The sequence below is a fragment of the Malaclemys terrapin genome, chromosome 9 (genome assembly GCF_027887155.1).
Source record: "Malaclemys terrapin pileata isolate rMalTer1 chromosome 9, rMalTer1.hap1, whole genome shotgun sequence".
Lineage (NCBI taxonomy): Eukaryota > Metazoa > Chordata > Testudines > Emydidae > Malaclemys > Malaclemys terrapin.
In genome coordinates, this window is record NC_071513.1 from 22,161,270 (window position 1) to 22,187,523 (window position 26,254).

The 26,254-nt window shown below is 45.4% G+C and overlaps 1 protein-coding gene across 1 annotated transcript; it reads right to left on the reverse strand.

Moving 5' to 3' along the window:
* Positions 1 to 5,544: 5,544 nt before the first annotated feature.
* On the reverse strand, positions 5,545 to 26,254 carry AMER1 (APC membrane recruitment protein 1). Its single transcript, XM_054040453.1, has 2 exons — positions 26,134 to 26,254; positions 5,545 to 9,121 (listed from the first exon to the last, which is right to left on the reverse strand). Exon 2 carries the CDS (start codon positions 9,025 to 9,027, stop codon positions 5,572 to 5,574), a length of 3,456 nt encoding a protein of 1,151 aa, XP_053896428.1. The 5' UTR covers positions 9,028 to 9,121; positions 26,134 to 26,254; the 3' UTR covers positions 5,545 to 5,571.

The window sequence follows — 26,254 nt, forward strand, 5'->3', positions numbered from 1 at the left end:
TTGCACAGATGGTGGCAGCAGCAATTGCTTTTTCTTCCTCAGAACTGTGAGCCACACCATTTTAACATGATGCACGAGTAAAAGAAGAGTCCATAAAATTTCCCCTATGAATATAAAATGTAAAACTATACAAAAATAGATAAAATTGACCACTCTCATATGTATAAAAAAATCCCAAATGCAATACAGAAGTACTTGGTAGTCTGACCTGAATGTCAGTGGTTTAGACTGCATGTGCATTAGCCACAGTTAACCATGGGAGGGCAAGACATTTTGTGCAAGTGCAGTGAGTACTAAAGTCCTTCTGTTTTTAATGCCTTGGCAGGACAATTGGCTGCTCCTGACAATTGATTACTGACTCAGACACCACTTTCATTAAACAACTAGGCTAAAATTTTCCAATATGGATGCCTAACTTCCACCAGATAAAGAGATGATTGCCTGATCCTGTAATATGATGAGCACTAACTGAGAAGTCAGACCATCCTTAGTTAGGTGCCCAACAGGAAGAACCCAGGTTGGAAGATTTTGGCCATGGGCCTTAATTGCAATTTTATTTATAAAAGCTGTAAGTCAAGCAGGGTGAAAGAATCAAACCCCACACCTCCCCAAAACCCCCACAACCAGGAAAAGCTTTTTGTGGTGTCAGTGTGCCTCACCGTACAAAAAGCAGTGGAGGGTGTATCATTCATTTAGTCAATCCATTAGTTTTGGGTGTTCTTAATTTTTTTAATGAAACGGGTGTTTAACTTTTTTAAAAAGCAGCTACTATGCATGCTTAGTAATCAACTGACAAACTAGGAAATTAGAAGTTAAGGATAACACTCCATCCTTAATCTGCCCAATTTGTGTCAAGATCTATTTTTGGGGGGCCATTGGGCGGGGGGGGGGGGGGGGGAGAGAAATAAGGTTTGTAATAGAAACACTAGCTGTTTCAACCATGAGGAAGGCTTCCCTTAAAGTAACAGGGCAGGAGAAAGACCAGCGAGCTTACCCATAGCATATGCTCTGGAGCTGAATAAAATTACCGACACATGACCGGAGAAGTTGTAGTGGGTTCCCGCAAGTTCTCTACTGAAGTAAGAGAACTTGCAATTCCATTGTCAGTTTAATTCTTTTCCCTACCACAAAGCTCAAATTAAGTTGGAACTTGAAGTGCGCTTCTGAAACTTTTGGTTTTATTAATAAGCACTTAAGAAGTTACTTTTTGTCATTTCAACCCATCAGCTTTTTTAAATTAAAAACTTATAGTCCAATTTTTTAAAAGATTATTTCTACCAGAAGTTTGATCACCATGGAAGACTGGTCCTATTTACCCCTCAATAGACAGGAGTTTTAGGAGCATTGTAGATTAAACCTCATAATGTTATGTCCCCTTCCCAGTTGTACTTTAAAAGTTTAATTAGAATATTGAAAATTCTTATTTCTTAACGGGACAGAATACTCCATTAACCCAGCAAATTGGAAGTAAAATGCTTTAGAAATAAATAATTTTATCAATTTTCTCTGTTGGAGTTCAAATCAAATTAAGAATTTATGAAAAAATGGAAGAAAAACCTTTGGTATAAAGTCAGATTATCAAGTCCTAGCTGTATTGCCTTCACATTAGTTTATAGAAACAGTTTACAATAGGTCTTCCCATTACGTACCTACAACCAAAATGCTTATTATTAGAGACATGCATTCGTAAGTGAACATTCTTTTTAGCACTGTCACGTTTATGCTTCACCAAAACTTTGGCAAAGGCCGCACCATTTAAAAACCATAAAACACAAAACAAAAATCCACACCCACAAGAGGTCTTTGGTGACATACTCAAAACAAAAACAAAAATTTAGTGTAAGAGACTTGCTTAGAGCAAGAGAGAGTGAATGTTACAAACACTTGTCTGTGGAGTAATGTCTTGGATCAAGCTTGCAATATTTTGTTTCTGAATGGCAGTAGGTACAAATAGATCCGAGTTACGAAGTTGGGATCTGGACTCAGCCAGATCTGGCAAGTCCTAGTGGAGATTCTGAGGATTAGTGCACCTAGGCCTTCATTTAGGACAGTACTTAAACATATACTTATACCCCATTGAAGTCAAAGGGACAAACTCGTGCTAAATAGGGATTTATTCCTGAATCAGGAAAGGAGGCTCTACCAGTGAGTTTGAAGCCAAGGGGGCTCCCTTTGTCCACTATCAATTAGGCTTTTCATAGGATAAAGTCAGACTGTGACACACCAAGAACATAAATTCACTGCAATGATGAATAAACTCTCAATTACTGACGGCGGGTTTCACTGTAACTCAGAGCAGAATTTGTCCCATGCAATCCTACACCCCTCAAGAGGCTTGCATGATTGCAAGGGAGCAAATGTAGCACAACATGCCCTACATGGAACATTCGCACAGTGTTACCAACACAATAATACTGAGGAATGGAGAGTTAATCCAGGCACAACACAGAAATGGGTGTTCTTGGTCTTGAGTTCCTTTTTTTTTTTTTAATAAAGTGAACTGCCAAACAAAAAACAAACCTGGTTTTGCCCTTCGCTGCTCTATATGGATGTATAAAGACAGCATCTTATATTCTCTTTTCCACCAAAGTATCAGAGCCCCACTTCTCTTTCTTTGCTGGAGGAAAAAGCATTTCATACCTTGGCAACACTGTAAATACAGTGACAGTGGAGAAACCTGGTGTCATAAACAGATAGTTAAGGGTTAATGCCTCTTTTACCTGTAAAGGATTAAGAAGTTCACCTAGCCTAGCTGACACCTGACCAGAGAAACCAATGGGAGGACAAGATGGTTCAAAGGGAAGGAGGGAAGTTCCCTTTGTCTGTTGAGTTTCACTTTGGACCAGAGTGGGAAAGCTCCAGAATTCAGCCTCTTATTAAGTAGTGAGTATGAGTGAAGGAAATAAATAGGTTTATGTTTATTCCTTTGTAACCTGTCTTGTGCAATTAGAGGAATAGTCAAATTGGGTATTTGGGTATTTTTTGTGTAAATTTTTGCCCAGGGGAACATCCTCTGTGTTTGGAATCTGTTGTCTATGAGAGTAGCTGGTATGCTAATCTCTCCCAGAGGGTTTTCTTTTACCTTTCTTTTCTTTAATTAAAAGCCTTTTTCTTAATACCGGATTGATTTTTCCTTGTTTTTTTAGATCCAAGGGGGTTGGATCTGGATCCACCAGGAGTTGGTGAGAGAAAGGAGGGGGGATGGTTAATTTCTCCTTGTTTTAAGATCCAAGGGGTTTTGGATCAGTGTTCACCAGGGAATTGGTGAAGAGTCTCTCAAGGCTACCCAGGGAAGGGAATTAGTGCTTGGGAATGGTGGCAGCCAGACCAGATCTAAACTGTTAATTGAGCTTAGAGCTTCTCATGCAGGTCCCCCACATCTGTACCCTAAAGTTCAGAGTGGGGAAGGAACCTTGGCACCTAGTTACAATTCAGATGTTTGCTAATCCATTTAGGAACATGACTCCAAATGTGTATCATAGATGGGACTTTCAGCCTGGGTATACAAAACCATTAAGCTCCAGTCTACACTACAAACTGGAAACATATTTGTAATTGGGTTATGGGATAAGAGAGAGTTGTAGCCTGGTTATCTGATGTGACTGGAATTTATGCACATTTCAGAATCAGTATTAGCTGGGGAGAGTATGTGATAGAAAGATACATGTGGGACATCACTATTCAGATCTTCCAAAAATTTTGCCAAAAGGAGGCAGAAAGAGGAGGACCTGATATTTCTAGTTTAAAATTTTGCTATTTTATTTTTAAACCATTGAGAAAGTCTTTCTGCATCACAAACAAACAAAAAAACAGGAAAGGGCAATTTTTTTAGTGCACTGTAGTCCACCAGGAATCAGATTAAGTCCAAGAATATAAACCTTGACTGAGGCATGGAGAGACTCAGCAAGACCCAGCTAGGAGGAAAAGAGATCTATATAAGAAACTGAAATCATGTATTTAAGATTGACAAGGACAAAGGAGTTTCCTTGCGTGAAGACATGTGCTCTGCTCCAACAGCCCGAAACAGGTGCTTTCAAGAGCTTTGTCAATGCAATCAGCCCTCTCTCAAGAGCAAAGTGCATCTCCACAGCTTGCTACTTCCTCCATCGTCCCTGCAAGGTGTGGGAGCAAAAGGGTGGCACTATGTGCAGCTTTGTCGTTTCCTCCAGACGGGAGAAAGAAATTGTGAAGCCTAATTTAGGCTGTGTTACATCCCGTATTCCAATTAACAGAATACTTTCCTCGTATGAATTTATGCAAAGAAAATAAAAATCCAAAACACAACACTTACTTTTGAAGAAAAGCATCAACATCTGCAACTTAACAGCTACGGGCGTGATCCAACTTGGCTTATATAAAAGATATTAATCACGACCCATGTCTTAGGGAGATGGGGCAAAGCACATAAGAAAAATATTTCGGCTGAACATTATATACCATGAAGTTTGATCACTCCAAAGAAATAAGGGGACTGTTGACATTTTATTCTTAAAGGGACACCATCAACATGTAAGTTGCTTTTTTATTGGGGGGGGGAGGGTGTTGTTTAAATAAAGTGAATTAAAAATAGAGCTGGTTGGAAAACTCCCTCCCCACTGCTACACACAACGGAAAAGATCTTTTTGACCAAAATGAAAATCTATAGGAAAGTTCTCTGTTTGGCTTGAAATGTTTCTCTTTTTGAATGATTTTTGCTTTGGTGGGGAGAAAACCCTAGATGCAGATGCCATACTTTCTCTCACTTCTTCCCTGAGAAGGGATCTGAGGTGATGAGAGAGAGTGTGGAAAACATTCCAAAATCTGTCAAAAAGAAGCTTCACAGGAAGTAAATTGTAACAAAAACCTTTAATTGCTTTTGAATATTGTTCTAATTGTTAAGTAGTTTCAGGTACTGCACCTGTCTCAAGTCCCCTGCCAATTTCTAGTTTTACATCCACTTTTTCCTGTTTTTTCCCATGACACTGTGTGAAAGATCCACATAAATGGGAGGAAAGGACCACACATGTGAAACCATAAGTCTGAGTGTGTATCAAGTGTTGCCAAATGCACAAAGCAAACACACTGGGAAGATATTATTTATCATCCCTCTGATGCTACAGTTACAGCCATTCATTTCTTGTTAAAAACATTCAGAGTTATGATTTTTGGCAGTTGATGGTGTTCCTTTAAATAGATCTGCAGAAAACTAGCCTGAACTGGGAGTCTATTTCCAGGGGATTTTATTCCAACAGCAACTGCACTATGTATTGATACTTGCTCTGCACAGTTTATTATAGTCAATAAAGTGGTGGTTCACACTAACAAAAACTGGTGCCTCAAGCATTAGTCTACGAAACTAGGAGGTGGCCTACACAAAACCACAACAGAGCACCCACAGCAGTGCAGAACACCAGCAGCATTGTGAGTGACTACATACTGCACCCAACTGCAACTGCAAGAGAGAAGAGTTCATCTTTGTTGGATCAATTCTAAATGAAAACCACTCATTGAAGTATACTTTCCCCCTCCCACCACCCCACCCCTCCCTGAAAGTTAACCCTTGGCTGCCCTCCCTCAGCCCTCCAGTATTAGCTATTTGGCTACTGTTACATTCACTGTAGTGCTTTGACAGCTAATGGGCAGTGTGTTCCCATGTACGGGTCCCTCTTTCAGCAGGTCTGTACTGGAGCTTCCATAACGCTCAGCAAAGCAAGCTGAGGGTTTTAAGGTCTCAGTGCCATCGTGAAACTGGAGCGTTCCTTGTGTAATGCCAACAAGTTTGCACTTTGCGGTTTTGTTAGGGGACTGCGTGAAAGCGAAGCTCTGAGGTAAGTCAGCCCCTTTTTCTCCCAAAGGTAGCACGCGAGCCAGCTTTTTGGCCATATTTTCTCTAGGATACCTGTAGGAGCTAGACACCTCTTGGGCCTGTCTTGTCTCAGTCTGCAGAGGTAAATTGGATGGTCTGACCATGTGTCTAGGTGTCTGAAGCATTAAATTACTGGCCCCAGTATCCTGAGGCATCCTGTCCGGAGTCTCCCTGGCATTGTTCCATCCCAGGGACACGTAAGGGGAATTCACTTCTGACTGCTCAGATGTATTCCAGTTGCTTTCGACAACAGCAGCCCTTGCAGTCGGAGTACAGCTCCACGGTTTCTCTCCCCCTGAAGAAAGCTCGGCTTTGTACTCTACATGCTGCAACCCTGGCCAAGTAAGGACCCCATCAGCTTCTCCTCCTTCGGAAGGAGACAGCTGAATGCTATCCTTGCTTCTGCTCAGCCTGGAGACAGAGTCCTTTTTGCCACTGTCGCATTTAGACCAGAGCTGACAAGGCTTAAGGCCATTCTTGGAGAAAGGCATATCTGCAAGCTCCAACTCCAAGCTCTCCGTGTCAAGTGACCTGCTCCTTCTGTTGATGGAGAGTGGTGCTGGCATGGAGGGGCTCAAGCCGTGCAGGTGCAGGTGACGGGGAAGGCTGCCAACACCCCAGTTACAGCTCTGGAAAGAGTCTTGGGGATATCCCGGGAACATTCGTTCATCACATTCAGCAAAGGACTCCTTTTGCACGTAGCTGTCATCAAAGGCCTCAAAGGATGCAGCAATGTCCTCGTCGGCATTCATCTCCAGATGCTGCTCACATTCTCCCTCACCTTCCTGCTCCACATCCACTATGTCAAAAGTGACCATGGTTGGAAGGACAGAAAGGTTCTGAGTGAAGGAAGAACCTGAATCAGAGCTACCAAGGCTTTCAGAGAGGCTGGAGAAGAGAGTGCCGCTGCTAGTGAACTCAACCAGCGCCTGAGAGAAGTTAACAGCATGCTCGGGTTCACATTCACTTTCTGTCTGGGGTTCCCTGAGGCAGTTTTCCACTCTGCTGCGGTGTTCATTTTGAAAACAGCTATCAGGGTCAGGTGTTCTGTAGCTGGGACAGGTCACGGTCACAGTTTTGGCTGGGACTAAGCTATTTAGTCCCCCAAACACTGCATGATCCAAATCAGAATCAAACACAGAGTTGTTTTTCATGAGCTGAATAAGGCAACTTCCTTGGGCTTTTTGGCCATTGTAATACTTTTCTGGACACTGTGTCCCTTGAAAGTCCCTCCACTCAGGATTTTCCAGTCTCGACACTGAAATCCCAGCATCTACACTTCTGCTCAAAACTGGAGAAGCAACTTGCTCGCTACCAAGGCAACTCTGATTTTTGCCAATTAATTTGGCTGCTCTAGTATTACATTCAATGTATTGCTTGTCTCTGGGACATTTCTCTTTGCTGGGGACATCCAGACGTTTTACAGCTGGTTCCCTCTGAAGCTCCCAATACAGCAGCTGTTTCTGAATAGCAGCCAGCCTCTCTTCCTCAGTCTCCATCACTCCGCTGCTCTGCCCCATCATCTGAATAAGGTTCTTCTCAGCAGGGACAGCAAAGTCTAAGAAGCGGCTGAAGATCTCTGGATGAGATGCTTTGCTCTCAAATAAGGATTCGTCCCCGAGAGAGGGGCTCATCAGGGTGTCATCGGGCTCATAAAACTCATAAAGTGCATCACCGCTGTAACTGTCTCTTGGGAGACGGTCCTTCTTGATTTCCCCAAGTTCATCCTCTGGCCCTGGTGTGGTAGAGTCATAATAACCCTCATCGCTATTGGGGGCAGATTCTTGCTGGTCACTGGGTGGTGTTAAGAGCTCTACATCATCCATCACACCTCCAGCATACAGATGGGCCGCCGCCTCACGTAAGCCGCAAGTCTCCAGCTTGCTATTCACTCCCTGCAGGTTGGGACTGTTTATGGACTGAGGCAGCTTGGTTTCGTAGCGGCTGTCCGCCTCGGTGGTGCCCTCCCACAGCTGCTGGAGGTACTCCTCTATCTCCTCTGGCCTGGCCATCTCCTCCCCTCCTCCCTGGTAAGTGACAAGGCATGAGCTTCTCTTGGCAGCGTCTCTACTGCGCTCCACGGAGATCGTGCTCTCAGCAATACTGTCGATGTCTGGCTCAGCAATTATGTCTCCACACCCAGTGAGAGAATCAAAACTTTTAAGGGAAGTGACATCTCCAAAGATCAAGCTGAGCTGGTCTCCGGAGTGTACTGAAGGGGGGTCGTTGTCTGCGTAGTCAGGATGGTGTGCATCTGGGAGGCCACCGTAGGGGGAGCTGGCACAGACAATAGTCTCTGCATCCAATTTCACATCTAGAATATCGTCTTTGCCCACAGGCACCATTGCTGCATCTCCTTCCGAGCTACTTTGAGCAGCCATGAGCCAGTCGGTGTTTTCTCCCAGGTTGGTCGTTGTGCTCAGTGAGCAGTTACCATCCAAGCTCCCTGTGCATGGTGCGGGGAGAGGGGTGCCTCTTGGACTCTCCTCCTCAGAGGCTCGCTGGGTTTCAGCCCCCGCCTCTCGAGTTTTCTTGACTTGCTTTCCATCCCCACAATCAGCAGCCCACTCCGCTTTCTCAGACTCAGCAGTTTTGTTCTTTCTGTGGCGCCGGATGCTGTTGAAAAGCCCCTTCAGCCCTTTCTTGGGTCTAGGGAAGGACAACGATTTGTCTCCATTGGGCTTTTTCTCAAAGCCCTCGGCACTCCCCAAGGGAGAGCTCTCCTGCCTGCCAAACTCAAATTTGACGCTGGCGTCTGTTGCCAAGTGAGCGCTCTGAGAGCTTGGCAGCGGGCGAGGATGCGAGTCCATCCCTCCATTCAAGGGGCTCTCCAACCGCAACCTCCCTTTCCCATCCTCATATGCAACGTCGCTGATCCCATCATGCGTCTTACTTTTACTGAGACCCTTTTTGGAGGCTCCCTTCCCTTGGCCTTTATTTTTTCCTCCAAAGAAGCTTGGCAGGGTGCATATGCTCCTCTTCCCCCCAAAGAGCTTGAAGGCAGTTTTCTTCAGCTTGCCAGGGGGTGCCTGCTCCACAGCCACAACTGAAACATCGCTCCATTCAGGCAGCCGGTCACCTGCTCTGCTCTCCTCCTGCTTCCGGTCCCCTCCCTCAACTTGCCTGCAGATGACAGATGGAGAGCTGGTTCCAACGGCCTCCTCTGTACAGCACGTTTCCATGGCAGCTGTTACAGCCACGTATATTTAGCTGGAAATGAAGATATTGGTAGCAGAGTCTTCTTCAGGACGTGTGGACCAAAGCATCATGATTGATCTAAAGGGACAAAAGAAAGGAGACATGAGAAACCATTAATGCTTGGCTTGGAATCACCTGAGTGGGTGAAACAAGGCAAAGAGGTCGGGCACATTCACGTCCACAGTTAGAACACTAGCTAGCGAGACCTCTATAACGCACTCTATAGGTTAGTTCTTTTTATCGTCTCTCCTCTCAATAATGACTGGGGTTTGAACTTAATGCTGGTTGCCAGAATGCTAATTTGTTAAGCCTCCATTTTATCCTCAAGGCAGAAGTACCACTTCCTCAATATAAACACTTCCCATATGGAGAGACAGATTTGCTTTCTCTGGCTCATTGTGGTTGTCTGAGAGCATGTGTGTTGTTGCTACATCTCCACAGAGTACTGGACTAAGACCCACCAAACTCACTGCACTGACTTTAGTCACCACCAACTTTCTAGTATTAGTTAGCCCCCCTGATCTCGGCGCCGTTCTGCTTCTCCAAAACAATTCTCCAAAATATTCCCTATCTACATTTTGCGCTTAACACTTAAATACAACCAATTCAAAGAGCAAGTACTAAACTGACAGTGTTTCTCTGAATAAAGAGTGATTTTTATTTGCACTAGATTTCATTTGTCTTTAAACATCTTTCAGGAAAGCTAGAATTACATTAAAAACCAGTTCAGTACAAACCTCCCTGATCAGATCATCTCAGAAACACCAGAGATAGAGGCTTTAATCTGATGCTGGCTCAATGTGAGCAAAATAAATTTGTTTCTTTTTGGCGTTGGGACAGGGATGGAGGGGGTGGGGGAAGAGAGAATAAATCCAGTGAAAATTGATATGCACTGCTGGACTTTTATGCCTGCAGCTTAGATTTTTCTGGTCTGAGGCCAGTAAAGCTTCCCCCTCACCCCGAATTTAAACAAAGATCCTGTGGGGGGGGGGGAACCACCCAAATCATGGGCCTCCTAACACCCACGACTTGAGGGCAAATCCTGATGATGAAGGATTTTACTTGAATCTCTGGGGGACCTGGCAGTCACCGGAGGAGCAAGAAAGCAGCATTTTTATTGGCTTCTATTATTAATAAAAGCCTTGGCGTTCGCCCTGCTCACTAAAATTAATGGCTAAGAAGCGGATGGGGCAGGTTGTAATTATATTAAAGTGATGGTTACTAGAACATTACAAAACAGAGTGATACGCAGGTAGCAATTTGAAAACTGACTTCATCCTCCCCTCCCCCCTACAGACTGTTGCGCTGCAGTGACAGCATGTATTGTAGCTAAGCATGCACACAGAATGAAAGCAAAGGAGGGCACTTTGCCACACCAGAACTGGCTCTGCACTGTACAACTTGTGAGTTTAGTACAGTATTAGAGCTTAGACTGGGAATTAGGAGCTATTTCTAGCTCTGCTGTTGATTTGCTGTGTGATCTCAGACAAGTCAACCACTCTGTTCCTCAGTTTCACCCCTCTGAGAAGCAGGGGGGAAAAATACTGACCTGCCTCACTAATTTCACTGTGTATAATGGCCTTAGAGGTCCTGCTATAGAAGCATTCACTTGACACATACCCAGTATACCCACCCCAAGTTCCATTGTAGGAGTTCCCTTGTTACTTGGCAAACGTACTTACGTAATTGGTAAATTTGATTAAACAACGTTATTGGGATGCATGATATTATGCTTTGGCCATCCCTCCTGTTAACGCCAACCATGCTAGGGAGTGTGCATTTACCCAAGGCAGGAAGGAGAAGGGAGGAACGAAACTTAGGGTATGCCTACACTCGCAGAGTTACATCGCCACTCAGAGAGCACTGAAGGGAAACCGCTGTTGTGTGTTCACACTGTCAGCTGCTTGCGCACTAGCGTGTTCACTTGCAGTGGTACTCAGAGCAGTGCGCTCTGGGCTGCTATCCCACAGAGAATCTCTTCCGCCGCTGAGAGTTGTGGGAAGGCGGAGGGGGTCGCATGCCACCTGCATCCTGTCCCAATGTTCCATGATGCATTGCTTCACATCCCAGCAATCCCCTGTAGGGGAAGTTGAAATGCCCATTGTGATCCTTGGTGATCCTGCCTACCCCTTATGAAGCCATAAACCGGGCACCTTGACAGCAGCGGTTCAACAACAGGCTGAGCAAGTGCAGAATGACTGTGTGTGCGCTTTTGGCCATTTAAAGGCCCACTGGTGCTGCCTATATGGGAGGCTGGACCTAGCTGATGACAATATTCCTGTGCTTATAGCCACATGCTGTACGCTCCATAATATTTGTGAAGGGAAGAGTGTGAAAGCTTCACTCAGGGCTGGACCGCTGCGGCTCAGCACCTGGAGACTGAATTTGAACAGCCAGAGACCAGGGCTATTAGAGGGGCGCAGCGCGGGGCCATAAGGATCAGGGATGCCTTGAGGCAGCAATTTGAAGCTGAAAGCCACTAATATTTGTTGCCATGCTTAGGAGTGCAGTGCTTGTAATGCTAGGAAGCGATTGTGATTGGTGCAGACAATGCACTATGATTCTGTTTGCTTTCAATTAATGGAATAAAGATTGCTTTAAAACCAAAACAATTCTTTTATTAAAAAAACAACCACCAGAGGAGAGACAAACAAAAATAAAAAACACATCAGCACTGTGGGGAATGGGGAAAGGGAGGGTCCCAAGAGGAGGTGGGGTCCCGGGACCCTCCCTTTCCCCATTCCCCACAGTGCTGATGTGTTTTTTATTTTTGTTTGTCTCTTAAAGATTTGTGTATGTCCAGGTATCATATGCAACTTTGTCCTTTGGAGTACAGTGCAGCAGGTACTGTACTTCAGGAGGGCTAAACTGCAGAGGGACGGGTGTTGAGTGCAGTGGGTACTGGGAGTCTGCAGGGCTGGACTGTGATGGGGCAGGAGTGGAATACAGAGGGTACAAACTGAAGCCAGAAGGGTGATAAGAGTGTGTTGGCGGTGTCTGGGGGGTACATGGGAAAGAGTTTTGCGACAGCGGCTGCAGGGGAGGGCAGGTGCGGAACTGCTCGGTTTGCAATGCTAGTAGCGTCTGGATCCTGTCCGCTTGAAATTCCATAATGTTTAAGAGCTGCTCCGTGGCTTCATTCTGGCGTGCTGCGTTCTCTTTTCAGTCCCTTTTCTCGCTGTCCTGTCACTCCTTCAATTCTTTTTTTTTTTTGGCCGCAGAGAGCATCGTGACTTCACGCAGAAAGTCCTCTTTAGTTCTTCGTGGCTGCTTTCTAGTTGTGTGCAGCCGTTCAGCTGGCAATAACAAAGAGGGAGGCTGGGCTCCCCAGGCCATATCTGTGAAGCCAAAATGCAACATTTTATAGAAGCAGTATTGTTTGCAACAGAGACCACTGATTTAGTGATTTAAAACACCACCACTAGTCACATACCTGTCACTAACTGACTGACTCCAGGCAAGCACACAGGAGCCACAAGACCCCCAAAATAGTGAGTAACCACGAGGGCAGGGGAAATCAGTGTCCCAGGACCATACTGTACACTGGGCACGTGGCTCTTGGGGAGACCCAGCACTGTAGGGGGAGGGGCTTATAATCATTACTGTCCCCACATTTTCCATAGGCTGTGTTCATTATGGAAGATATCCCGCTGCTGAGGGTGAGCAGGGAATCAAGGGAGGGTCTTCTCGAAGACTGCCAAAGAACCTGCAGCAGCAGATAGCCCAGTATGTCCCTGAGAGTTTCGTGGAGATCTCCGAGACAGATTCCCATGAAGTGAGGGAGTCAATCAACAGCCTGGTCCGCCGCTCAGACTAGGCATGTGGTGGTACGCGTCAGACAGACACAAGCCTGCTTTCTGCATCCCTCCTGCCCCCAACAACTTGCTTCAGCAATTCCCAAAATCAAAGCCTCTTACCATGGGCCTCCTCTTCTGTTTGCACTTCGCCAAGATCCGACAGCTGAGACTGGCTAGCCTCCTCCGGGGTACAGAAGAGCTCCTGGCTGCATGCATGTCTGACCTCCGAGTTGTCCTCTGCCTCTTGGTCTCCCTCCCCCTCTTCGTCCAAGATTGCCTCCTTCTTGCTCGATCCACTCTCGATGGGTATGTGAGCCACCGAAGTATCCACAGTGGCCTTTGCAGTAGAGGTGGGGTCGCCACCTAGTACTGCATACAGCTCTTTCTAGAACCGGCAGCTCGTGGGCACAGCACCGGAGCAGCAATTTGCCTCCCGCGCCTTGTGGTAGGCATTCTGCAGCTCCTTCACTTTTACCCTGCACTGCAGTGTGTCCCGCTCATGGCCCCTTTCTATTATGCATCATGACATCTGTCCGTAGGTATTATAACTCCTCCTATAACTCCTCAGCACAGCTGAGACTGGACAGCCTCCTCTCCCCAAATGCTGATGAGGTCCAGCAGCTCAGCATTGCTCCATGTGGGGGGGGGGGGGGGGGTCGCCTGGTGCGTGGAGCAGGCATGATCACCTGGAAAGATGCACTGAGACCACTGCACGAATCACCGAGCAAACAGGAAGGGGACTTTCAAAATTCCCAAGGAATTTGGGGGGGGGAGGGGAGGGGAGGACGCCTCACGGTTGGTCACCTGAGGGCAGGGGAGGGATAGCTCAGTGGTTTGAGCATTGGCCTGCTAAACCCAGGGTTGTGAGTTCAATCCTTGAGGGGGCCACTTGGGGATCTGGGGCAAAATCAGTACTTGGTCCTGCTAGTGAAGGCAGGGGGCTGGACTCGATGACCTTTCAAGGTCCCTTCCAGTTCTAGGAGATGGGATATCTTCATTAATTATTATTATTATAGGGCAGTAGTGTTCAAACTGATGACCAGAGAGGCAAGAACAGGCATTGTGGGACACCTCCTGGAGGCCAATCACGGCGCTGTAATCAACCAGGGTATCTACACTGGCACCACGGCGCTGTAGCCCCGATGCAGAAAGCTGTACGCCTCTTACCGGGGTGGTTTTTTTACAGCACTGCAATTGTGCAGTTTCTGTGCACTAACTGGCGTGGCAGTGCGTACACCTTGGGAGTTACAATGCAGAAAGCTGCTTTACTGTGCAGAAACTTGCCAATGTAGACAAGGCTTCAGAGAGACTTTCCAAAGGTTGCACCTTGTCAGAACATGCTGCTTCCTCCCACGCACACTCCCAAATCCCCATCACACTGAGGTGGTTGCTTTGCAATTACTTTAGCAGTTCTCCTAACTCCAGCAGGAGATAGACACTACAGGAAGTTTTGTTCCTAGCTAAGGCAACCATGGGACATGGGCAGTCTACAAGAAATTCTCTCTCTAGCAGTCTGGGGGAGAAACACATATATAAAGCACAATCAATGCCTAGTTTGAAGGCTCTGCTCTAAAGGTGGCAAATGATCAAGGCAACAGGGCTATGCCTTGCACTGTATAGCTTCTATAGGAAAGGGCCCTGCTCAGTTTCCACTCTCCTTAACAGTTAAAGATGGGTCAAGACTGGATCTCAAATCCCAACCCATTTGATTTTCAGTTAGCAAAGCCACCTCTACAATTCTGATGCCAGGTCAGTTCCAAAGCATGAAGGGACCTATTTTCCACATCAGGTGGGGATGCAGTTGAAATCTCATGAAAGCCATTTACAAGGTTATACACCATCTAATCTCAATCCAGACACCAACTCAGCCTTACATAGGTTGTAAACCTAATCTGGATATGGATGCTTGAATGCCTTGGCAGCCCATTGCTACTAAAAGAGTGTCCACCTAAACCAGTTTTGATAATGATTTTATCAATAAGTTTCACGATACTTAGACCTGGTATACACTACATAAACTGTCTTGTGTTAACATAGCTGTGGAAGTGTCTTCACTTTGGCTGTCAATGTAAGTGCCTCCCTATGCTGATTTAGTAACACCCGCTCCCCGAGCGGCGTAGTGTCACTGATGATGTAATTAGGTCAGTGCAGACACTGCTTACTGGCCTTCAGGAGCCATCCCAAAATCCCCACAGACAGACAATACAATCGATACAAGCGCTGCTGGTGAGGATACACTCCGCTGACACAAGGAGCCAAGTGTGCGCACACACAAGCGATTTAATAACTATGGTGGCTGTATGCCAACATAAATTAAATTGATATAATTTTGTCCTGTTGACATGATCTTTGTGTTTTTCTTAAAGCCCCGGTCCCTGGAATCTGCCATTCTGTGCGAATCTCAGCTTTCACTTAAAATATAAATAAAGAGAGAGATCGTAGACCTCATGGTTGTGGAAAAAAAAAATCTTGAAAGATGACTCGAGTGACCCCTTATGGCTCAAAAGGCAAATAAAAAGCACTCCCCCCCCCCTTTTTTTTTTTAATATATAAAAAGGAAAAATATCTCATTATTAAGTCAATCCCATGATTACTTTTGGTTCGGTCTCTTGTTTTTTGAGGCCTAAAAAGATGCTTTTCCAACTTGCATTTAGTTAACTCAGGTTAACTAAAACAAAGTAAAATCCTCCTAGTGAAGACAAGGCAGTTTGTAGTTTTCACACAGATTAGCAGGCCACGGTAAATCCCAGCCTCCCCTAGAGCAGGCTGAGTTAAAGATGAGCTCCATCTTCACTAGGAATTTTCTTCATGTTGAGGCTAACTCGACTGAAGAACACACGTTTTTTTTTCGCCCGCTACTGAAGATGCATCACTGGGGTCGGCAATACTGTTAGCACAAAGTGCTGGTCCCGCAGCAGGGAGATGCCTGTTGTTGCAAACGGCATTGTAATAGAACAACAGTGGGGAAAAAAATTTTAAAAAGCACTTCCACTGCAAAAATGTAGTACAAAAAAAACAAACAAAAAAAAACCCACCAGGAAAAACATTTTAAAGCTCACCCTGGCTCAAAATCAGCACTGATAACAATGTATACCCACTCTGTAACCACAGGACTAAACCAGAAATATGGTTGCCAGGGGCAAAAAAAAGTATCCGTAAGGAAAGAGAACAAGGTTAGAAGCCATGATGGGATGAGACTGCATCTCAGCTACATTAGGCTTTTTGGGGGGGCCTAGATTTTGTCTGTCCTAGAATAATACACACCACCTATTAGTAACATAGTGCTTTTCATCAGTAGATGTCAAAGCACTTCACAATCTTTAATGTATGTAACCTCAGAACACCCCTTGAGGTAGGGAAGCATTATTATCCCCATTTTACATATGGGGAACTGAGGCACAGCAAGGCTAAGGGACTTGCCAAAGTCTCCCCATGTCCTAGGCCAGAACCCTAGCCATTCTTCCTGCTCTCAGTAGGATAAACTCAGTCAGCCACCAGCATTTTAAATATATCATCATGCTCCACCAGTATACAATTATACAACCCAGTGGTTAGGACATCAGCAGCTATCTGCAGCACTGTCTACAGTAGCAATACTACATTGGGGTAGCTGAACTGATGGCAACAGTGTATGAGATGGTTAAAAAAAAAAAAAAAAGTCTACATCATTATACACAGCAGGTTTACATATCACAATGGGAGAACATCCAAATCCTGTCTGCAGTAAATGGTGGGTACTAATTTTCCAAGTTTTTTTCCTGTACAGACACACCCAGAATCTCCAAACAAGATCAGGGCCCCAGTGGGCAAGACTACAGTCAGAGACAGGCCCTAACCCACAGTGCTTAAAAACTAAAAACAGATCTATCTCCACGCTGCGGCATCGTATTCCAAGACTTGTGTCAGACAATCACATACCTGCACAACTGACAACTTCCCAGTGCTACAGCAACATTCCTTCTTTGTCTATATAGATAGGGGAAAACAGTGTTCACATTGCATGCAGCCTGGCCTCGATTTCGGCTGTGAGACAGATTTTTCTGATCATGCTGGCAAGAAGACAAAGCTATTATACAGCCGCTCCTAATAACAGCAGAGAATCTTGCTAGTCAGTGGATCTTTCTATAGAGTTACACACCTTCATCTAAGTATGGTGGCAAAATGCAAATGACTTTTGCCCAAATCGTTTGCAGAGGATCATGCTGGCCCCTTAATGTTTTGACAAAAAAGTTTAAAGAAAATCCACTGTTGACTCTGTTAGCCATGGTGTTTAAAGGCTAACAAAAAACTCCCCCATTCTGCATTCTACAGACTTGGGAAAATATCACCTCTGGATTTAGGGACATTTTATTCCATTAATAGCCATGTGTGTAATCACCTTGTTGAGTCCCTCTGTTTCACGTGGACTGACACCTTGTGTTGCATCAGAGATTATTTTCAGTTAATCAAAGAAAACTAATCAGTGGGTGCAGATGGTATTTACTCCAGACTGCCACAGTTTGTTTTACCCTGTGCTATTTCTCTGCAAACAAGTTAAACTGGAGGCTAAATGCAGTCATTCTATGCAGTAGATAGTATACAGAGCTTTATGTTGTCAGGGCCAGATCCTGCATTCCCACTGTACTTGAGACTCGCACTGAAACCAATGGGAGCTTAGGATAAGCTAGGATTCACAATCACGCCACGACCAATTACTTCTCACAGCTGCCAGCCAGCAGAGTACCATCACACCCACATTACAAAGGGGAGGTGGTGAATTAAGAGACTTGCCACAAGCCACAGAGGGAAGGATTTGGTAGCAGAGTCAGGAATTGAACACAGGAGATCCTGAGAGTACAGATCTGGGAGCCAGGAACACATCTACTGCTAGTGCTCAGGCAGTTCTGTTTGTTTAAAACAAAAATCTATATAATTAGGGATAAAAAAAATACACACACCCAGTGACACATCTCCTACTTCGACATTATTTTTTACATACAAGCTTCCACATGGCTTTAAAGCTTTACAAAGTCTAAGAACTGCCCTAGGGTTCATGTCAAATATTTAAAACAGAACACAGCACTTTCAGGCACTTATTGTGCTGGGCATCCTAGGCAACATTTGGGTTTTACTTGAATGCAAGAATGAAATTCCTATTTTTTTTCCCTATTCCCTGGGAAGGAGCTGGGTGTTTCCTTAGTGGGAACACTGAGGAAATAAAACCCACAATGTAAGGCAGTTAGCAGCAGAGAACTCATGCAAAACTTCCAAGAGAGATTGCAAGCAATGTGCTATCAGATTATCTGTTATCATCAGAGGCATTGTTTCACTCAAGATGTAGTTTCACACAGCAGTAGTTTCTCTTTGCAAGCAGCTTAGCAAAGGTAAGTCAATATTTATAGCTATGAATAGGGACCAACAATGTCTGGAATGTAGCAAATATAACAGCACCAGACAGCCCAGTGGTAATTCTACTACAGCCTTGTCTACACCACTTTAACTATCTATATTGTATAGTTAAAGAGGTACAAATCCCCTACTGTACAGAGAAATAAACTGTACCAGAATAAGCACAGTTATACCGATATTATTGCGTCCACACTAGAGATTCTACTAGTATAATTGTTAGTTAAAAAAAAAAAAATCCACACACACTCTCACAGTTTAACTATTTTGGTTAGGGGGCTATGTGTAGAGGAGGCCTTATACTGCTAAAATAAATCTCCCCAGTCCCTATGCGTAATATGTAGGGCCCTACAAAATTCACGGTCCATTTCGATCAATTTCAGGGTCATAGGATTTTTTAAATCGTAAATTTCATGATTTCAGCTATTTAAATCTGAAATTTCATTGTGTTGTAATAGCAGGGGTCCTGAGTCAATGTTCCCTCTAATTTTTTTCATCCATGTGCGGAATGTTATGTGCACCATATCGAGATAATGTGCGGATGTGCGCCACCAGTAGAAACCAAAAACCTAGATATAATATATATTTTTTAAAAGTTACCATAGGGATAATTACTCCAGTCAGGACAGGTTAGGCATTTTAGAACTCACTACTCAAAGAATTAAATTTAAGTGTAAGAGAAAAATTAAAATTAGGAAATGCATAGACCAGTCTAAAAACCTAAAATAACACACTTTGAAAGAAGCATTATTGTTGTTACTTCTTGATACAAGTATGTGTTGGGAAGCAAGTGTGAAAGAGTGTGTATGTCTGTGACAGAGACACACAGTGTGTGTGAGGGAGACACACGCATTGCCCCTTTAAGTACTCTGCCCACCACTTTAAGTGTGCTGCCCTTTTAAATAAATCCACACGTTCACACACAGCAGCAGCTGCCAGCAAGCTCCCTCCGTCCTGAGCCATGTAGTCCTGAGCCCTGTTGTGTGATCCCCTCCTCCCCCCGCGCTCTGTGGAGATGGGATACAGGGGCCGGGGGAGAGGGACACCCTGACATCAGCACCCCCTCCCTCCCTCAGCACAGCAAGCAGGATGCTCCCAGGAGCAGCTCCAAGGCAGAGAGCAGGAGCAGCACGGCAGTGGGGGGAGGGACACCTGAAGTGCATGGCACTTGAGAGCCTGCTGGGTGGCCACCCAGCTGCACAGCTTAGAGGGAACTTAGGTCCTGACCTAAAAAGGAGGGGGTTTTTTTGGGGTGCGCAAGGCTATTGTGTGTGAGGGGGAAGGGGAGTTGCAGCACTGCTACCCTTACTTCTGCGCTGCTGGCAGCATCACTGCCTTCAGAGCTGAGCAGCTGGAGAGTGGCGTCTGCTGGCCAGGAGCCCAGCTCTGAAGGTAGAGCCACTGCCAGCAGCAGCACAGAAGTGAGGATGGAATGGTATGGTATTGCCACCCTTACTTCTGCACTGCTGCTGGCAGGGTGCTGCCTTCAGAGCAGGGCACCAGACCAGCAACCATTACTCTCCAGCCAGCTCAAAAGACAGCACAGAAGTAAGGGTGGCAATACCGTGACCTCCCCTAAAATAAATTTGTGATCCCCTCAGAAACTCCCTTTTGGGTCAGGACCCCCAATTTGAGAAACGCTGGTCTTCCCTGTGAAGTCTGTATAGTATAAGATAACAGCACACAAAAGACCAGATTTCACAGGGGGAGACCAGATTTCATGGCCCGTGACGCTTTTTTCATGGCCGTGAATTTGGTAGGGCCCTAGTAATAGGACTATGCAGCCACAAACAGACACAACTGTTGCTCCAGTTCTCATTTTAAAAAGTGTTTCTAGCCCAGATGTAATCTGATGCAGTGACATCTGCTTGGGCCTGCAAACAGCCTGCACTGGTAGTCTGAAGAGCCATGAAATGTTCCCATTTGGAATGTTACTCTGAAGCCTAACGAGGATACACGGAAATGTCAATATCTTAAAAAGTATCAGAGGGGTAGCCGTGTTAGTCTTTAAGGTGCCACCAGACTCCTCTTGTTTTTGTGGATACAGACTAACAGATTTATTTGGGCATAAGCTTTCGTGGGTAAAAAACCCACTTCTCCATACATCTGAAGACTTTTTTATCCACGAAATCTTATGCCCAAATAAATCTGTTAGTCTTTAAGGTGCCACCGGACTCCTCGTTGTTTTTAACATTGTAAACTATTTCACTGCTGAGCATTTTAGCAGAAACATCTGTGTTCCTCTATTGCTCTGGGTGCATTGCCAAATATCTGAGTGGGATTTAGTGGGACTGCTACTAGCAGTCCAGATTTTTTGTGGAGGTGGTGAAAATGAGGAATTAAAACCCTTTACCCACATTTTGTTTTAAATGACCTTCACCCCACCCTAAGGGAAAAAGATATAGGAAATGCACCCTCTTCTGAGAGCCAAAAGACTCATCTCCCTCCCCCACACCCTAAACTTCTACAAAGCCTGTTATGCACCTTCAGTGCAAATGCCTGCAGCACACTAGAAACAGGGAGGCAAAACAAACGGGTATACTGGACTGATTGTACTACACTGGGATGTGACAAGTAGTAACAGGCGGAGGGGCGGAGGCAAAGTTGGAAAGGAAGCGTCAGTGCCAGTACTTCTGGAGTTCACGCCAAATAATTTAAACTAGTGTATTGCATGGGGAGTGGGGGGAAGGAGGTGCGAGAGATTTAATTAGGTGCTCTACATAACCCTGTTGCAGAGACAAACAAAAAAAGTCATTACCCCCCCACACACTCCCGATAAGTCACACGTACAAGTTCCATTTCACACACTGTTTTGCTGACCCTGCTGGCAAAGAAACAGCATTTTGTAGAAAACAGTACTGACCTACTCATAACATTAGTACTTTGCTTTAGAAAAAAATGTCGTAGTTGCTGATACCAGCAGATATGAAAATTCTAAAATACGCTGCCATGGTCCCAAAATAAGCTGTCATAAATTACTTTGTTAACAAAAACTCTGAAACCATCACACCATTAAAGAGTGTCCTGTTGGAAAGCTGCAGTCAGAGTGACCTTCCATAACAGAATATCCACCAGGAAAGTTTTAAAAGTGTCAGCACTGAGGCCTAGTCTAAACTGAAGTTTTATACCAGTATAACTATCATCACTGAAATTATTATCCCAATACAACTTCTACTGTGGACAGAACTATACCTGTATAAATGTGCCTTATACTAGTACAGCTTAGGGTATGTCCAGACTATCCGCCGTATTGGCGGGTAGCGATCGATTTATCGGGGATCGATATATCGCGTCTCGTTAAGATGCAATATATCGATCTCCAAATGCGCTCCCCGTCGACTCCGGAACGCCACCGGAGCGAGCAGCGGTAGCGGAGTCGACGGGGGAGTCGCGACCGTCGATCCCGCGTCGCGAGGACCGAAGGTAAATCGATCTAAGATACGCAACTTCAGCTACGTGACTAGCGTAGCTGAAGTCAAAGTATCTTAGATCGATCCCCCCCAGTGTAGACCAGCTCTTATTCCGCTTTCCTTACAGGAGTAAGTTATACCTGGATAGAGCACCTTTACATTGGTATAACGATGTTCACATGGGAGGGGAGGGGAGGGTGTACTTCTTTAATCTATAGTGGTAGAGTTACACAGCAGTACTACAATTGTAGTTAGACAGACCTTGCTCACCAGAATCCTAAGCGTACTTTTTGGACAGACATTTTGTCATTATAAAAACAAGCATTTTGATTGATAAAAATGTGATATAACAGATGTCTCAAAGAAGGTCCTGGGACTCCAAGACATCTTGTGAAGAACTAGGACTGTTCCAGTTAAAACTGAGATACATGGTCACTTTAAGAAGGTCCACTAAACTTATCTGTACTGTTTTCCCCACCTCACAGAGTGTGTTAAAAATAAATCTGCACTGGGACAGGAAGAATGGACTGGATGGCTTAAGGAGTGGGACACAGAACCTTTCACTCTAGCTCATGGATTCAGCCCAGATTTTGGTTGTGATGGAAAGTAGTTAGAACCAAGGTGTAGTGACCAATGGGTGAATGTCTTGAGTTGGTGAGTTTCTGTCCAACTCCCAGGGAACAGGCATCCTTATCAAAAGCCACCATCACTATCTGCATCTTTGTCTGGCACCAAGTCTAGCAGGGAGGCCAAAGATTGAATCAACAGGGAAACTTAACTCCTCTCAGATCCCTGGGAGGCAGCCCTACAAGTGGGAGGTAAGTATCAGGGGGTAGCCGTGTTAGTCTGTATCTACAAAAACAACAAGGAGTCTGGTGGCACCTTAAAGACTAACAGATTTATTTGGGCATAAGCTTTCGTGAGTAAAAACCTCACTTCTTCGGATGCATATCCCTCATCAGACCTCTCAATTGGTGCTTCAGACTGGCATACAACACTGAATTCAGACCCAAATAGCATTCAGTGGGAGGTAAGTCCTTGGGTGGGGTTGTAGTACAGTTTTCTTCCCATTGTGTCTAATGTGTAAACAGAGGAAGTCAATCAACACAGCTGTCAATCCAGCAACTTTCCAAGCTCTAAATTCGCTTTTGTCACCAACTTCTGTTTCTCACTTAAGAGTCTCTCCCTCCCCTTTCAAAAAAACCCAACTATTTCATGTTTCACAGTGTTTGAGCATCAGAAAGATGGAATTGGAGCAAACTGACACTGACGTGTAGAGGAATAAGGTGCTGGGAAGCGGGCATGATCTGGCCATCAACGACATTCCTGCTCCAGCTCTGAGCTACTCTGAGGCCTGGTCAACACTAACCCCCCACTTCGAACTAAAATACGCAACTTCAGCTACGTGAATAACATAGCTGAAGTCGAAGTACCTTAGTTCGAACTTACCGCGGGTCCGGACGCGGCAGGCAGGCTCCTCCGTCGATGCCGCGTACTCCTCTCGCCGAGCAGGAGTACCGGCGTCGAGGGCGAGAGGAGATGCCAGTACTCCTAGACAAGACGCGATAAATCGATCCCAGAAGATCGACTGCTTACCGCCGGACCTGGAGGTAAGTATAGACCTACCCTGAAAGAGAAACACATTCAGAGGATGGAATGCGAGTTAAAAAAACCTGGTGTGGAGGGAAAAGCAAGCTGAGTGCTGACCTAGTAAAGTGTCATGCAAAGGAACTTTAACATGGAACAACTTTATTTACTTTCAGAGGCAGCCAAAAAAGATGCCCATCCCCTCAACTGATTTTATCTGTCTACCATGACACCCACCACCTGGGTGAAGGTGAAAGGAGAACATCCATGCACCAATGGAACAAAGTAGTGGAAGAATGAAAGAACCATCTGAAGAAAACAGCTCAGCCAAACCTCAAGAATAAGTCAGATGTGCTCCTCACGCATGCTTAGCTCATTATGATCACAGCTACAAGAATTGATAGTAAGCAAATTACTACAGAAGTCGCACTTAAAAAAAAAAAAACGAATATTTTTGCAAGCGGGGTGTAAAAATAACAGCTCCTCCTGGAGAATTCCCAGCGCCTCCATTAGTCTGCTACAGAATTAGAAAGCAGATTCCGCCTACATATGCATTCCTCTGCCTCTCCCTATTTGAAACAGTGTATGTACAGCTTTGTTTGTGTTCTTTGCTATTAAGCAGGAGACCAACTTAAATCTGACAACTCTCTCTCCTTCCCTCATATCTAGCAAGTGTTTTACTCATTTACACAAAGAAAAAAAAGTCAGGAAATAATTACTACAATAAGAGCAAGAAAATGATACGTTTCCAACAAAAACCACAGATCTAAAGACCCAACACTGGGGACGATTGGATCCTAAATGTGCTACTTGGGTCCCTTTAATAATAAACAGAAATTCAAATACCAATGACTTAAATATTTCAAAGCTTACTCAGGCTAAAATGGTGACAGACAGGCTTTAAGAATATGATTAAGTCCATAACTTATCAGGTATAAAAACAGGATAAACAAGGGAAGCTGGATGCAAGATTCAGTTATTCAGTTAATATGCAGTGGTTTTGCTCTGCAATTTGTTTAAAAGTTCTATATACCCGTTGTTGTGGACAGTGGGTTTCTGCTGGACTGAATGCTATTTGGGTCTGAATTCAGTGTTGTATGCCAGTCTGAAGCACCAATTGAGAGGTCTGATGAGGGATATGTCCCAAAGAAGTTTGGTGGCAGGTTTGACTGCAACAACACAACTTATTGCAATTTTTTTTCCTACCCACCAGACTTTCAGCAAGACCTTTTGCCTGCCCTAATCTTCTACGCTGGCATTAAAAGGGGAGCAATAAGAAATTTGGCTTAGGACAAGCAAAGCCATTTACAGTCAAATCTCTTCGGTGCAAAAGTTGAAAATATTGCACAAGCAGCCTTCTGTTTACAATGGGTTCTGTGAACGACTGGGTCAGATGATGACCAGCAAAGATGTGCAGTATCTATGGGCTGCATTCAACTGAAAGAAACAACAGTCCCAGTAAAGCTCAAACTTGAAACCTATAGCCTCAAACACAGTCTCCTTTTCAATAACAAGTCAGAACCGCTAATGTGATTCTCAGAACCCTGACAAAGTCTAAAAGAGCTTCCCATCCATCCCCATAATCCCCCTACATGCAACACCCAGGAATTTGGGGGGCAAAAAATTATTTAAGTTATTTTAAAAAATTCAAATGCATTTTTGTTTGACGTTCACGTAAACATCTCCCTATGGCGTTTGTCAAATTTTGCTACATTGTGCTAGGGCATGAGAACTAGACACATCTCTTCACATGGTCCAAGCTAAGCAAAATACAACAAACAGCATTAGCGGTGAAGGAGTTGATATGCTTTAAGGGAGTTTGTTTTAATTAATGCCACAGGTAAAGCATTTTAATGTATTATTTTTAGTAAGCCAGCCTCAGGAAAATAACTTCTATTCACACACACACACAATGACAAACTGAAAGATAATCTTGTTACCACATTAAACAGGGAGGTAGATGTTTAGAGAAGCAGGAAGCCATCAGTGATTTAGATTTCTCAGTAGCTGAAGACACAAAGCTTCTGTGTTCCACCCTTACATATCAAATACCAGCAATTTAGAGCGCTCAGGGGTCAACTGGTTTGAACCTTGTGCGTGGGGAGGGGCACTGAAGGGGAGACAGGAGAGGGAACTAGAACTCTGATCATCGCTGGTTTTATTTCAATAGGGGAAACCCTTGAGAAATGCAAAGTTTACAAAGCAGAGGACAATAAACCATCTCTCACATTAACAGTGAGTACTGTACTCCTCATTTTGATGACACCATGCAGAGATACCCACTGAGCCAGATCTATCTGGGGACAGGCAGAGACCACCCACCTGTCTCCCTGATTCTGTTGATTTCCCCCCCGGGAAGAGGGATTACACGTGAAAATAAACAGAGCAGATACAAGCACCCAGTGTGTTGGTGCTGGTGCAGAGGCGGCAGCAGGGGTGTGAGACACCAGCTGCTCCAACAAATCAACCACAACAAAGCTGCACAGCTCCAGGCCTACAAAGCGCGGGGAAGGGGGGGAGGGCGAGCCCTCCCTGCATCCCTGAGACAGCTGGCTCTGCAGCCCCTGCAAAGTGGGGCTGCTGCACAAGCAGCCTCCCCCCACGCCCCCCAAATTAGCCCAGCAGACAGAGCGCCGGGCCTGCCCCAGCCCACCCTAGCCGGGCGCTCACACAAAAGAGCCAGCAAATCGCTCGCTCGGACACCTGAGCGTGAGGGCCACAGGCACAGGCAGCGCCCGGTGCATCGCCCCGGGAGCGGCCGGCTTGCCAGCACGCCCAGCGGGAGGGAGGGACAGAGAGACGGACGGACACAGCCCCCCGCTCCGCTCCACATGCAGCCCGGCGACATGACTGCAGGAGGAAGGTGCAGCCCAGGCTCCTCCCGCTGGTGCTGCGAGCGCGCCCCACTTACCGAGCGCCGGCCGGGCTCCCTCGCCTCTCCCCGGGCAGCGCACCCGCCGCGGCAGGAAGTTCCCAGCCTGTGCATTGTCCGCGCTCTTCCCCCCGCGCCGAGCACCCGGGGCCTCGGCCTC